This window comes from Micropterus dolomieu, linkage group LG15 (genome assembly GCF_021292245.1).
Source record: "Micropterus dolomieu isolate WLL.071019.BEF.003 ecotype Adirondacks linkage group LG15, ASM2129224v1, whole genome shotgun sequence".
Taxonomy (NCBI): Eukaryota; Metazoa; Chordata; class Actinopteri; order Centrarchiformes; family Centrarchidae; genus Micropterus; species Micropterus dolomieu.
The window spans coordinates 12,131,660-12,146,443 of record NC_060164.1 but is presented as its reverse complement, the minus strand read 5'-3'; the positions used below and the strand labels follow the sequence as shown (position 1 = coordinate 12,146,443).

The 14,784-nt window shown below is 38.1% G+C and overlaps 3 protein-coding genes across 5 annotated transcripts in view; 2 read left to right on the top strand and 1 right to left on the bottom strand.

The window, feature by feature from the left end:
• The first annotated feature begins 974 nt into the window (after positions 1-974).
• On the top strand, positions 975-3,603 carry bag2 (BCL2 associated athanogene 2). The gene is made up of 3 exons (XM_046071255.1): positions 975-1,227; positions 1,627-1,736; positions 2,633-3,603. Exons 1-3 carry the CDS (start codon positions 1,106-1,108, stop codon positions 3,025-3,027), a joined length of 627 nt encoding a protein of 208 aa, XP_045927211.1. The 5' UTR covers positions 975-1,105; the 3' UTR covers positions 3,028-3,603.
• A 1,562-nt stretch (positions 3,604-5,165) lies between these two features.
• On the bottom strand, positions 5,166-13,635 carry rab23 (RAB23, member RAS oncogene family). Of its 2 annotated transcripts, none has more exons than XM_046070470.1 (7): positions 13,558-13,635; positions 8,996-9,229; positions 8,452-8,537; positions 7,990-8,146; positions 7,807-7,889; positions 7,615-7,707; positions 5,166-7,530 (listed from the first exon to the last, which is right to left on the bottom strand). In XM_046070470.1, the coding sequence occupies exons 2-7, from the start codon at positions 9,148-9,150 to the stop codon at positions 7,397-7,399; spliced, it is 708 nt and encodes a 235-aa protein (XP_045926426.1). In that variant the 5' UTR covers positions 9,151-9,229; positions 13,558-13,635; the 3' UTR covers positions 5,166-7,396. The 2 variants fall into 2 exon arrangements, with proteins under 2 accessions (XP_045926426.1, XP_045926425.1); XM_046070469.1 differs by lacking the exon at positions 13,558-13,635 and adding an exon at positions 11,586-12,054.
• A 767-nt stretch (positions 13,636-14,402) lies between these two features.
• The window catches only part of prim2 (DNA primase subunit 2), a 38,034-nt gene continuing 37,652 nt past the window's right edge, over positions 14,403-14,784 (top strand). The window contains exon 1 of one of the 2 annotated variants that reach the window (XM_046070467.1): positions 14,403-14,555. The gene's annotated coding sequence lies outside the window, so the exon portion shown is untranslated. Of the gene's footprint in view, positions 14,556-14,577; positions 14,639-14,784 lie in introns of those variants that run through there. The other variant, XM_046070468.1, reaches the window with a different exon arrangement.

Sequence of the window (14,784 nt, the reverse complement as noted above, 5' to 3'; positions counted from 1 at the left end):
CCCCCCCCCCCCCCCCCCCCCCCCCCCACTGTTAAGTTTCCTCATATTGTCATTAAAATCACTAGTGGGTGTCTGACAGATTCCTTTTAAAGTGGATTCACATCCAGATGTGTTTTGTGCGGCTGCCTTTGTCATTTGGACGTATGCATTTCATATTTGCTTTTGTGTTGACCTCCTCACTTGTCCATGTTCTTGTGAGTTTTACAATAGATCAATTAGATAATGTAGAAAACCGTCCAATACACTAAGATTTCTTGTAAACAGTGAATGTTTCTGTACTTATGGAAGATGTTAATTGAGATTGGACTCTCCTGGTTGTAGAATTTGGCAGCTACCATCTAAGTGCAGTCTCTTAAGACTGAATGAGGCTATGCTTGCCTCACCCATAGGGGAGAAAACCCCTCATTTAGATGTAAAGGCATTAATTTATAAAACCTTCAGCTAGTTGTGTAGAACATGGCTGATGAATGTGGGTCATTTATTTAATGTATATATAATATATGCAATCTTTTATTCTAGTAATTGATAGAAATTAATATGACTAAAATGGTTCAATAGTAGGTTAAACTGCTAAGAACAAAATATATCATTGTAGGCCGACTAAACTTTGACCTTTTTATCTTATCTTATCTTCCAGGTATGTTAAAAAATAACCATTTAAAATGAAAACCTACTCTTAATCTAGGGTTCCCAAAATTGAAATACTCCAATAGACTAATTTTATAAAAGATTTGGCTGATTAACAACACATACAGCTCAAGGAAATCAAAAATCCATATCGTAGAACAGGCTATTATAGTCTAAATTAATTAACTTTTCCATGATGTTCAAATTTTCTGAGATTCCCCTTGTTTTTCTGGGGACCCCTCGGAGTTTGTCAGGGACCCTTCAGGGGGTCCGCGGACCTGACGTTGGGAACCACTGTTCTGGGCTTCTCGGGAAACTTCTCCGAGGACTGAGTGAAGGAAGTAGCAGCCCATGTTAGGCAATGTTCTCCCAGGGGCGCTGCTGCTGTCAGCTGGACAGCTTGGAGTGTTGATCGCACACGGGAAGAGTTTCTCTCCGGGACGGATCATCATCATCGTAACAATAATCATTCGCCCTCATGGCTCAAGCAAAAATACACGCGAAAATGAACGAAGCTTCCTGCGCGAAGTTCAGCAGGACACTGTCCATGGCAGATCGCTCCGGACGACTCCTGGAAAGTTTGGATCAGCTGGAAATGAGGTACAGGCCTTAGCATGTGCAATTGAGGCGCGCTTGAAGCATTAGTAGGCTAGGTATATTGTATGGCTTCTCGCATATTTTGCAGTAAATGCAATATATAACGCATTCCTAAGTAGACGAGAGAGAAAGGGGTTGTTGCACTGATTAAAACTGCAGCAAACCTATTAAAGTTTTATGAAAATACAATAAGAGGGTGTAGGTGGGAATCTTAACCTGTTGTAGGATAATTACAATATTCATACAGTAACGTGGATTAGATTCTGATACTCGGGTGGTTCAGTTATCATTGTTATCCCGTTACAACAGCCCGTTATTTGTTATTTCTTTTTACAGTGAAAGGATGTGGTTGGTGGTTGTAAATGGATGGCTGTGGTCATGTGTTGTCTCTTTGTCTGTCAGGGTGGAGGCTTTACGCGAAGCAGCATCGGCCTTGGAGCAGGAAAGGGAGTGCCTCCTGGAAATGATTCAGTCCATCCAGAACGGACAAGAAATGCGTAACATCTGTCCTGGTGAGGCTGCGGACTCCCACAACTTCACTGTAGAGGCTGATACGCCTTGTCTGACTAAATAGTACTCAGTGGTGTTTTCAGTGCAAGTGTCTTTGTAGCTGCTCTGATTTCACTGTAACATTGTGATCCAGTGAGGTTATGCTTTGAATGCTATGTTGCTGGGCGGTGTTGTTCAAGAACCTCAGGGGATTTAAAAAAGGGACAAGGCAACAGGATTTTTTGTGCCCTGCCAAGTTCATATCATTTGTTTTCCTCCTATTAACATATAGGCCTACTTGACATTATAGGATATACTTTAAGGGTTATTAGGTCTACATTCAAATAGGCCTACCAACTATATGGATCCCAATTTCATCATTTCCCAAATGAAGTAGCCTATGTCCACCTTACATCAATACAGTAGTCACCATGGTCTAACCATACAGGGGGTTGGACATTACATAAATAATCTAATGCAATCCAGTGCAGTGACCCAAATACCACCATTGTGCACCATATAGTGTATTATGTTAAAATGGCAAATAATACAATATGTGGAAAAAATATATAATATAATGTAATCTAATTACTTCATAATATTCACAAATGTAGAGCATTAGCAGGGCCGCCCTGTTGGATTACGTTTCATCAAATTTTGGGCTGGATATTTTATGTGTATTAAAATAATCCCATTCACCTGAGCTGTGTCTGTGTGGTGTGAGTGGACTGGAGCACAAACATGGAAACTCCACACTGTGAGGATGAGGGTAAGGATTTGAAACCAGAGTCTCCATGCCTTGAGGAAACACTGAGCCAATGTACAGTAGATTGCTTAGGTGTTTTATTATTGTGTCCACCAGTGTGTTTTGTTCTTTAATGATGCAGCAATGAGTTCTTTCTTGTTTTATATTTTATAGGGGAGAGAGAAGAGTTAGAGTTAACTGCAAACCGTATAATGGGCCGTACGCTGTCTGTGGAGATCTCTGTTGGCACAATCAGAAACCCCCAGCAGGAGGATGCGCTACGCAAGGCCACGACTATCATTGATGAAATAGTGAAGAAGTTACTGGATGACGTGGATGCCAGCCGGCAGCGGCTGCTGGCCCTGCATGCAGCCTGTGTGACCGAGGCACCGCCCGTCCCCATCGACCAGAAGTTTCAGGCAATAGTGATCAGCTGTGCTCTGGAGGACCAGAAGAAGATCAAACAGAGGCTGGAGACTTTGATGAGGAACGTTGAAAATGCTAAGAAGAACATCAAGATTATGGATCACCAAAAACTGGAGGACCCAAAAGCCAATGGCTGTCAATAAGACTGGTCACCAAAACACAAAATATGTCTTTAATGGCACTAACCTCACAAAGACCTCTTTTAATCATGTAGGCCTACTAACTTAGAAGGTCTACACATGTAGCAGCAAACAAATCCGTATGGGAAAATTACAGAGATCCTTGGGGTAAAAAATCCGGTGAAGCAACAAACACCATCATTCTCCCTGAACAAATATTACAGTGATTTCTCAAGTTTTACCTTCAAAACATTGTCATTCACACTGACCTACTTAATATGGATTGTTTAATGTGTATACTCAATCATTCACATATGCACTTAAGTAAGACTTAAGTAAGTAAATAGTGCTCTGTTGGAGTTCACTGGTTATTGGAAAATACAGTGCTTGAAAAACAATTTATCCAATTTTGAAGTATCTTTTTCACTCTCACCTTTTTAAATCAGGCACTTGGTAAGAATTTTTGGATGTGCATGTTGGCTACTACCTCTTCAATGAAGGAAACACAAATCACATTAAGCTGTAGGTTTTAGTAAACGTTTACACAAAGCAGTTTTTATGTCAGATCATCAAATTAATAAAAAACACACTGTCTAATAAGTACAGAAGTCGTTGAATATGTCAAGGGTGGACTACTGTCAAGCTGTCACATTTATCAGTTGGTTTTAAGAGGACCTATTCCACATAAGTTTTAAGAACAAAAATGAACCCTTGTTTCTGTCTTGTTTGCACCTAAAACCATCTAGCTCATACACATTCACTTACTTGTACATAAACTTACACAGAAATAGGCTACAGTAGATGATGCAAGTACCTTATTTATTCAGGTTAGTCTATAAACTGTATTCTGTTAGCATCAAAGACTTTGCTAAAATGGAGACCTAGCTAAAACAAGCAATAGTAACGTAGTGTTAGTGTCAGCAATACTGACCTACAAAGGCATTATATATTACTATATAAAAATATTATAGCATAGAAATGTGTAATTTCTGTGAAAATAAATTTGCAGTAACTACAAAGCAGACCTAACCAAAATGCAGTAATGTTATCTGTCTCTCAGTATTCTTCGCTAAAGCTAAGTTATTGATTGTCCCGTTATGTACAGTATGTAAAAATATTGGGGGTGGTGATGGAGCAGTGGATAAGACACATGCCTTTGGTGTGAGACAGGGGTTCAATTCTCCACTGACACATCCACCAATGTGTCCCTGAGCAAAACACTTAATCCCTAGTTGCTCCAAAGTCGCTTTGGATAAAAGTGTTAGCGAAATGAATAAATGTAAATGAAAATATCCAAGTGATATTTGGGTAATTCAGTTGATTATTCCACATAATTAAACATGGCAGCAGCTAAAAGTCTAGAAGAAAAGCTAAACTGGTAGCTAGCTCAGCAGATCTCAGTAGCTGCTGTCCAAATCCAAGTGGATTTCATATGATTTGGTGGTTATGCTGCCTTTAATTCAAATATTTAAATGTATGAAATTGTAAATGAATGTGTCATGTTGATACTATATTACTACATATTAATAGTACTTAGCAAGAAACATAACCCCTTGATTCCTTGCTATGGACTTTGAAAATGTATCAAACTTATGTTAACTTTCAAGCTAGGTAAAATGGGGGCTAAAAAGCTGAGAACACAGTGAAGATGATCCAAAGGCAGGGTGTAGTATCTGCATTTTGTCAGGTAACGTGTGCATTCTTTAGTAATGATTTTTTTGGTGGGTTAAATAAGTTTTTGTCATAGTCACTGCTTCTACATGTAAAGCATGTAACATGCTGCCTTTGTAAGGCAAGCATAAACATCTTAGTAAGTTTGACAATAACTTCTTAAGGTCCACTTACTAGCTTTTTCAGGAGCTTTCAACCACATTAGCATGTTCTTCCTTTGCGGTTGGAGTTGGAGAAAACGGCCACCTGCTGTGGAAGGGTGACGTGGTTGAAAGCACTTAAAAAAAGCTAGTTAGTGGACTACTAGTGGACTACTTTTTGCAAAACTGCTGTTTCCATGATCGAGACTGAACTTCCACACCAATCTTGGTTACTTTTTTAACATTAATGTGAAGACTCTCGCACCATTACAGTCCACATTGGCGTGGATAACTCTAGCCACAAGCAACTAAGCAAAATAAATGTCAGTCGTTTAAATTACACACTCAATGCCCAAGAAAAAAGTAAAGTTTTATTTATGTCAGATTACCATCAACCTTCTCCCCTAAACATAACATCAGGTGCAAAGCTGTGTGGACAGACTTAAAGTTGTGATACATTTTTAGCAGTTAAAACAAAAATCCAACAGTGAGTGTTTTTTCTGTCAGAATGAAAGCATACACATCCATCTAAATGTGTGAAATTGGTTCATGAAGTAATTTAAGAAAAAGCAGATTAACAGTAAGACAAAGATTATTACAACACCTGAGTGACAGCACATAAGTATAGTTAGTTGTAACTTATGGTTCTTTAAGATTATATGCCATCTTAATGGTAAAGTGCACTAAATCCATTCAGTCAAAAAGCAAAAAAGGCGAAGTAAACACAATGTTACAAATAAAAGAAAGCATTATTTACAGATTTACTGAGCAGGCAATTTTAAACAAACAGCAAGAGGAGGGATTTAAATGCTTCCTGGTGGTCAGTGGGGGAGAATGTAAACATGGACAAGGCATTGTGGCATTGCAACCATGATTGGACATTCACTGATGTGGAAAAAAGGCTTGCATGCATTACAGTTATGCCACACAATTTTCTTTTTTCTCAAAACAGCACTGTTCACAAACAGCCAAATGAGACAGCTTGAAATGTGAAACAATCTTAGTACCCATGGAATAACTGGAACACATTTTAAGCCCCCTTTTGGGATTTTCACAACAGACAGTCCCATCTGAACTTTAATTTGAGATAGAAAATCATTTGAATCTGGGAAAAGCCTCTAGCAGAGATCTGAGACCAGTTACTAAATGTTTTTTAAAAGATACAAACGTGCATGCACATGTATTCCCAGATGTCCTATGTATTCTAACTCCATGTAAAATATGTAGAATTGTAACTGAATTGTAGGAAATTAAATAGAATACTTTTCCACATCGTCACATATTTCTTTGTGCTTGGTAAACCGGCATCTTTCAGATAATCAGTTCAAGAATTTCTTTTTAAAAAGGCTTGATGCAGACAAGGCAATACGATACAGTTCAGAGATAGCTGTATTGAGGACTGAACATTAGTTTGGGAGATCTTTTTTGGAGTACCCTCATGTAGTGAGGGGAAATGTTCTTGCATATTCAGTCACACACAAGCAAAACATCCAGTCCTGGTGGTGGTCAGCTTTCAGTACCTTCAGAGAGCAAGGGTTTACGTTCTACTCATTACTACATACTATCGGGACAAACTCCACTGAGTAGTGAGCTTCCTACAGAAACCAGGCAAAAAAATAAAAACTAAACTCGTGTACCATGTTTAGTGTTTGAAATGTTAGAAATAGTGAACTCTAAACACATAGGTAACAAAACTTATTTACTGAGGCTAACCAATGAGTTACCCAAAGCTGTACCATGTAAAATGTAAACAACTGCCATCAAAAACATAGTGCTCTAACTGATTGTGACTTGAGATACTATGACTCAAAGAGCAGAGTATCATTAATTCAGGTCGTGTTCTACATCTCAAAGGCCTAGACTTTGTGAAAGTCTCAGAATTTGGTTAATAAACCTGAAAGTGTAGTGTAAGGAGACGACAGATGACTATTTAGTGTCAACAGTAATTGATATTTGGTTATACATAGAAGCACATTGTATTCATTTCATGTTACATCCACATTGCTGCAGTATTAATGTTTAACTACAGCTCAGAAAGAGTAGATTTGGCACTGTGTCAACACTTCTGTGAAAATATCACTCAACACTGTTTTTTCTGATTCGTACAAAAATACTCAGAAATAACTGTGGCTCCGACAGGGTTTCGTTCAAGATAAACAGTATAGTTTGAACCATATTCTGTTGACAGTTTGAAAAATATGGTACAAAATAATCTGTGTCTCTTCTACAATACATGCAAACATATTGCACAGTTGAAATGTCAAACCGTCTTTTGTTTTTTTCATTAAAGTCATGACACAACAACATACAGAAGCCGTAGCTGCAGCTGTTGTTTAAGGCAACCACAAGAAGAGGTTGACAGGTTTTGTGCGCAGATCATTGATGGAAATGCAAGGCTTAATCAAAAGAAAGTCAATCATCAATGCGGGGAAAGAATTTAGGATTCAGATTAAACATCAGGTTATTAAAGTAGTATATAGTAGTGTTTCCCATTCTCTAAATGTGGCTACCTCCACAGAATAAAACAATGACCAATCTAGTTTGAGAATCAATAATCAGTCACTAAAATTAGATGATTTTATCTAGAGTAGGCTGCAGCTTCCAAAAGGATTTTTACTCTTCTTGGTCCTTTGTTTGTTAGGTCGCAAAGTGATGACTTCTCTGCCGTTGCTGGAGCTCTGGTTGCAGACATTACTACTTGTGGTATTAAAAACACCTTCGGAAAAAGACAATTTTTGAGTGATGCCACCCTACTAAAGACAAAAACTTAAAATGTAACATGTACAGAAAGACTCCTTACCTATTTTATTGCTTGTTGTATGGACCACCTCTGTCTCCTCTGCCGTTTGCTGTTTGAGTCGCTGAAGATACTTCTCAGCCAAGTACTTAAAAACTAAAAAGACAGAAGCGGCAGAAATGTTATGACAGGAACACCCAGAACGAGACTGTTTCTCTTGCATTACACGAGTTGTCCACATTTCCAGTTACCGACCCTCGTTGACATTAAGATCCTCTTTCACTGAAGCTCGATAAAATCTCAGCTTAAGCCTTTTAGCCAAAGCTTCTGCCTCCTCGCTGCAACGCAAGAAAATACAATATTTCTTAGTTCATGATAAGTTATACTTCTTTAATTAATCCGTATATTACCATCTGTCCTTACTTTACTGTAACTTACTTTTTTATAACTGTCTCTTCCAGCAGGTCAATTTTGTTCTGCACTAAAACTGTGGGAATATCTCCAACCTCTGCCTCCACCTTCTCCCTCCAGCTGTCAATAGCCTGAAATGACTCCCTGTCTGTGGTAGAGAAGACTAGCACACATGCCTGGGCACCTGGGACGCAAGACAACACACAGACAGTTCATGTTAAAGATGTTCATTCTTTAAAAAATAAATAAATAAATAAATAAAAGGACTTAATCTATTCAGATATAAATATGATACAAAATTGATCCTCCTCCAGGATGTAAAAACACTGTGTCAACTTCTTACTGGACAATCACAGTGCATTTGCTTTGGTTGAATGCCACGCTGCCATTCAACAACGAAAACAAACGTGACGAATACAATCTTGACCTCAGGCCTCAGGGAGGACAGTGACTCAAAGCAGCCGTGTTATATTAGTGGCGGGGTCTTACCACGGTAGTAGGCCTTGGTAATGGCATCAAACTCCTCCTGCCCAGCGGTGTCCCACAGCATTAGTCGGACCTCTTCGTCATTTACACTGTAACAATTAGGAGGAGAAATGATCTAATCAGCAGCACAGCACATCACACTAGTTTTTCTGTTGTATTCTTGTAAAACAAAACTTTTTCTCACGCGGTTTCCTAAGTAAATTAACTTGCTTATAAAATAAGTAGTTTTTGCAAACAATTCACAATGTAGTACTTTAATTTCACTGTGTTTTGATGACTTAAATACTTTAATATACAATATACACATTTGTTACACCAAAATACGTTTTCCTGGTCACTCCTAAAGGATACAATATTCACTGATTATGCACCTTCTGGGATCTTCATTACTGTATATAAAAAGTCTTTACTTGCAGATGCGGTCTGTCAACTTTGCAATAAGTTGAGAAGAAAATTGTCACACCGTATGACTAAACTGTGGTTCCTAGGAGTTTGGTATTGGCTTAATTGCTAAGAGGAATGAGATTGTCTGTGAAAAGTTGCTTACAGTATCTGCCTTTCCAGGAAATCCACTCCAATGGTCTTTTTGTAGTCCCGAGTGAAGACGCCCTTGCAGTAACGCTGGATCATACTGGACTTGCCGACAGCACCGTTGCCAACCACGACCACCTTGATGGCCACCTCCATGTCCTCCTCCAACATGGTGGCGACGTCTGGCTGGTTTTCTCAGTTCCACTCAGCCTGGGTAGTTTCAGTGATGTGACACCAACACATATACCACCTGAAAGTGTACAACAAACAAAACATTGATGTGTGACACATTTAAATACTATATGTAAAACACATCCAGCAGAAACAGCAATATGTAGTAAATCAAATATGCACAACTTCATGTTTGTTACTGTGTAAAGGTTGGTGATACAGATGTAAAGCTCGGTTTCAACTCTCTGACCTCTATTGGCGATAAAATATTTAACGTTACTTTAACTTTCAGTTCATACACAGAATACTTAAGCAGTAGCTGTGGCTACTATAAATGCTACGCTTGTATTGCCCTGTAAAATCTCTTTCCTCAATCAATTAGCCTAACATGGATTTCTTCTTGCTTTTATGAGAGAAACTGTTTTCTTGCATCTAGATGCTTTAACTTTTTTTAGACACCAAAATGAACAAATCTGAGACAGCAAACTGATTAAACCATGGATGAGATCTGTGCATCCACAAAACCTCTGCTCAGATTTGCCTACAAAATATAAAAAATGCTAAACTATGACTTTTATAAAATGACACATTAACACACCAATAAGTGAAATCTGGTAATAACAACCTATTTCTGATGCAGTACAATCACACATAAAGATACAAGTACCTTTGTATTACAAGCTACTAGGACTGCAACATATGTTGAGTTTTTTATTGAGTCATCTTATTTTTCAATAAATTTTAATTTAATTTTTCTCAATTTTTTTATAGCTTGTCTAATTTGAAATTCAATTATTTTCAGCAATACAGGTTCCTCACGAGAATTGGGCAAGGAGTTCACTAGTAAAGGGCTTTAAATACACACTGACTGGAACTTACTGGAACTGTTTATGTAGTTTGAAGCGACTGTGCAATGTGTTTATTCTTCCATTAGCACTGAGAGCAGCAGAGTCCACATAGCAACTGGGTCATCCACAGTTATGTGTGTGTAGCTGCTGAGTGCAACGCTAAACAACATATTGAGGGAAAGCTGTTCCCAGCGGAGACAGACAACCTGCTGTGCAACTGTGGTGTCCAACCGCCTGTCTGGATTTGAGTCACAATATGTATTGCAGTATAAAATATTATTCATCAGCTACGATTGAGGCTGCATGACGCAGCAGTTGTTTTAACGTGCAGGCAAAACATGCCTTAAAATAAACAGCCAGCTCTTTATCTGTACACACTTTAATATGAAGTTTTCAATTAGTTTGCAGCACCTCTGCAATTGCTTAGTCTAAGTCATGTAAAGCAAGCAAGGTTACACATTTGCAGTTCTCTCATATAACTTATTGTAATAACTTCTAAATGTGTTGTTTTAGGGTCACAGACACTGAGTGAAAGTGGGGGGTTATAAAGCTGGCTACCTGCTGATATTTATATTTGGAGAAGAGTTGACCACTAGTTTTAGAAAGTCCGCTAGCACACACAACACCTGAAACTTTTATTAGAAATATTGTGCTGTTAACATCAGTAAAAGGGTTGTGCAATGAATTAATAATAATCATTTATTGTCAATCACTGTAATCTTGTGGTAAAATCTAACAATACAAGGTCACTTAGGGACTTATCCCACAATAATTTCTAAAATACCAATGACACTTCCACTTCGACTCCACATTACCAACTCCAGAATAATAAACACCAGTTAAGACATTTAAACAAGTACTTTTCCATACCTGCACTAGCCTATCTATATTGTGGGTTTTCTGGTTATCATCATCATGTTTACCTACAATGAGATCATTGCCCTATTCATACTATACATATTTTAAAGACATGAGACAGGATCTGAAATATACACCTACCCACATAACATGGTAGCAAGGTATCATGCATTACAATACACAGGTGCAAAATTAACGTTTTTGTCCACCTGTCAAATGGTTAGTGAATGTTCAAAGTGTACCGGCCACTTTTTAGATAACTATTTTGTTTTGGCTGGTGAGTGAAGGAAATCTACCAGCCATTTTGCATATTTCACCAGCATCTGGCTGGTATTTCACCAGCATCTTACTTTGTGTAGTATGTAGACGATAAAACTCCTGGTCATGTTTACAGACTCAATGTTAATTTACCCAGGCCTCAAGACGGGACACGGTTAGAGGCACAGGGAAGACAAAAATGTTACAAAACCATGACATGTAACTACTCCTTTCTGTTGAGGTGTACTATTGCTGTAGGTAATTCTGTGAACGGATGAAATATTTAAGTTAGTCAAGCTGTCATTCTGCTGTATTCCCTCAAATCAGACTCCCTTGCTTTGGTCAAGGTACGACCTGTTGAACATCTCTGGGGTCTTGAGACACCAGGCAGTTGCTGGTCCACTCCCTGACTAAGGGAAACTGCTGGAAGGACGAAAACCTAGCAAAACCGTCAAGTGGGCAGTTTCTTACCTGTTAAATCGCGTTTCAATCATCCAGTGTCCGCCAACATTAGATGAGCTAAGTTAACCAGCCAGCTGACCTTAACCCACAATCACATCCCTAACGTTACCGCCTCCCTCCGCTCTTCTATGTGGCAAGAGTCGCTAGTGACTCCGCTGCTAAGATGACCTAGCTAAGCTTAGCCCCTCTTCACAGAGAAAAAATGTTTCTGCTCCGCCCGTTAACAATATCCAGCTAGTGACAGTACAGGCCCGAGGTTCTCCGCTTCAAAACGGCAGATAAAGTTTAATTAACGTCGACAACTGAGTAAAATTTGTGATATTTGCGGGATGAAAAGGCACTGCTATCTATCAGCTAACTACGTCGCGCACGAGAGCAGCTAACCAGGCTGCTGGCTAGTTCGCAAGTGTTTGTTGCTAGGCAGCAGAGTCAAAGAGTACATCACGATTGCAAGAGAGTTAACTGACAAACTGTTCCTTCTCGGACTTTTCCTTCCTCCTCTTCTTCTTCATCTCTGTGTTTATTGGCGGATCGCAACCAACTTTAAAGGTGCATCCGCCACCTACCGTATGTGTAGATTTAAGGCATTATCATATCTGAATTCTACTTTTTTAAAAGTTATATAAATAATAATAATAATATTACACCATATGTCCTAACGCTGTCTATAGGCCTATTATAAAATCTATCAACCTCTTTCTGATTTGCCTGAAGTCCTGTGTTGAGCTCAATATTGATTTTAAACTCAATTCCTGCCCTATCTAAAACCTCCCTTTCTGAATTACATTTCTTACATTGCATAATAATGGGCTCAACATCTTCTAAATTGTTACAATTATCTGTTTGCCCTTTCCCCATTAAACATAATATAGAGTTTATCCCTGTATGCCCAAACCTTTATCTTGTAATGATGATTTGCGGTTACGATATCTTCCGCTAAACTGTTTAAAATTAACTGACTTCTGTATGTTGTGATAATGTATGCCTTTATTATCTGTATCTAATTCCTTCTGACAAGTGTTCTCCACCATAAGCCACTTTAATTACTTTACTGTCATCTTCTTTAAGAGCCTTCTTTGCCAACTTATCTGCTTGTTCATTTCCTTTTACACCCACATTAGCAGGGTTCCAACAAAACTACACTTCTATAACCATCTTTTGTATTCTTAATAGCATAATATGCATTTCTGTCATTAGATCTCCAACAGATTGCCTTGATGACAAACCTCTGAGAGCTGCTGCTGAATAGGAGAAGATTACTGTTTTTAATGGCTATACATGCACCACTGAAGACCAAAAAATATTGTAATTATTTCTGCATAAAATATTATAATTTATCAGTCAATCTATGATACATTTTGACATTAAACTCTGGAATGTAAATTCCAGGTCCTATGTGTCTATCATTAGGATTTCCTTCCTTTTCCTTCTTCCTCTTCTTCTTGATGTTGTTTGGCAATTGGTAAACAGTGAAATAGCTCATTACCATCACCAATAAAATAGATAACATAGAATAACATTCATATCCAGAACTACTATGCAAAATACGACATAGGGTTAAATCAAAGCTTAATTGGTCTCTCTGAGGCTCTGAATCAGGCCTTGTCTTTTACCTTCATTTACTCATTATATGTTCTAAAGGACCATATCCTGGCCTTGCATGAACATTCAAGGAGAGGAGAGGAACGGAAAGAAAGGAAAACAATAAAACAATATCACAGCTGTGACATACCCTACATATGTGGACAGACTAATATAATGACTATAATAACAGGAAAAGGTTAAGGATAAAGAGCATATATATATATATATATATATATATATATATATATATATATATATATATAATACAATACAATAATAGTAATAGTACAAGTATGTATAAGAGATTAAATGTAAGGAGTAACAATTTTCTGCTATTAAAGCTATTTCCTATAGGTTTTTCCACTTTAAACAATATGCTGTACTACCAAAACCTTACCTTCCTGCTTCCTTCAATGGGCCTACTTCTCATTTAAGTTTACTTTGACTTTTTTGAATCACTGCCACCCTGTCCTCTCTTCTTCCTTCTGCCACCATCCCTTTAATCACACTCAAACAAAAACATACTTTAAACTTCTTTTTTAAATGTATTTATTTATTTATAAAACTTAAAGCTCTAGGGCTATTCTTTGTATCTTATGAGCTCATCATGTTTTTAATATTTAAAATAAATGTTTATGTGAAAGGTACCTAGAAAGTATTGATTTCTAATAAGGAAAAAGTACAATAACTCCCTCTGAAATGTATGGAGTAGAATTATACAATTTGCACTGTATAGTCTAGTATAGAGTAGAAAAATGGAACTACTGTTATATCCTTGACAGCTCCTTGCTGCAGAGTTGTTTGAGTGTTATGAATAGGGCCTAGGTAGCCTAATAGTTATTGTTCTCGTAGGTCCACGCTCAATATTTTTCATTAACTTTGATTAATCATTACAGAAAGCTTCTCTATAAATAAATATACGGGTAGCTAAACGTGCTACATATTAATGTATTTTAAAAAACCGTTTTTCAGTCTATGTGTAACCTTTTTATATGCAGTCTAATGGTAACCCTACATGTTCTGGTGCGTTTGTTACGTAGTACAATTGCCCCCGTAAGTCCCTGTTGCACCCGGCGAAACGAAAAATTCATAAAAACGACACAATGTATAAAATCATGGTTTATTTTGAATCGGGGCTTCTTCGGCTACACGGCTGGTGGATATGTATAACACAAAAGTGGGAAGTCTTTTCTTATCATATCTGTTCACAGAGGTCATCGTCAGCGGGAGAGATATGGCGGCCCGGGCGGAACAACTAAACGAGCGCCCACCAGTCTACGACAGGGTTTCTCTTCCTGAGTTGGCTGAACTCGTCATCGTTTACCCGCGTTTGGTGGACAGCCCACTTTGTTTGGCGGGACTGAGCTGAGGACAAGCTGCTCCATCGTCTCATCGGTAATGTAACGACAATACTATAATTTAAATGTTGCCCCAGTACTTGTCGTATGTCTTGTGAGGCGTCGTTGACATTGTTTAAGGTAGTTTATTGTATGTTAACTAGCTTCTTTCACCACGAAGAAGAGTATGTTTGTGTTGTTATTTAACGTAAAGTTAATTGGTGCTGTGGTTCTTGATAACATAAGCGAAATGGTCTCTTTTACAGGCAGAATTAATGTTATTCTCT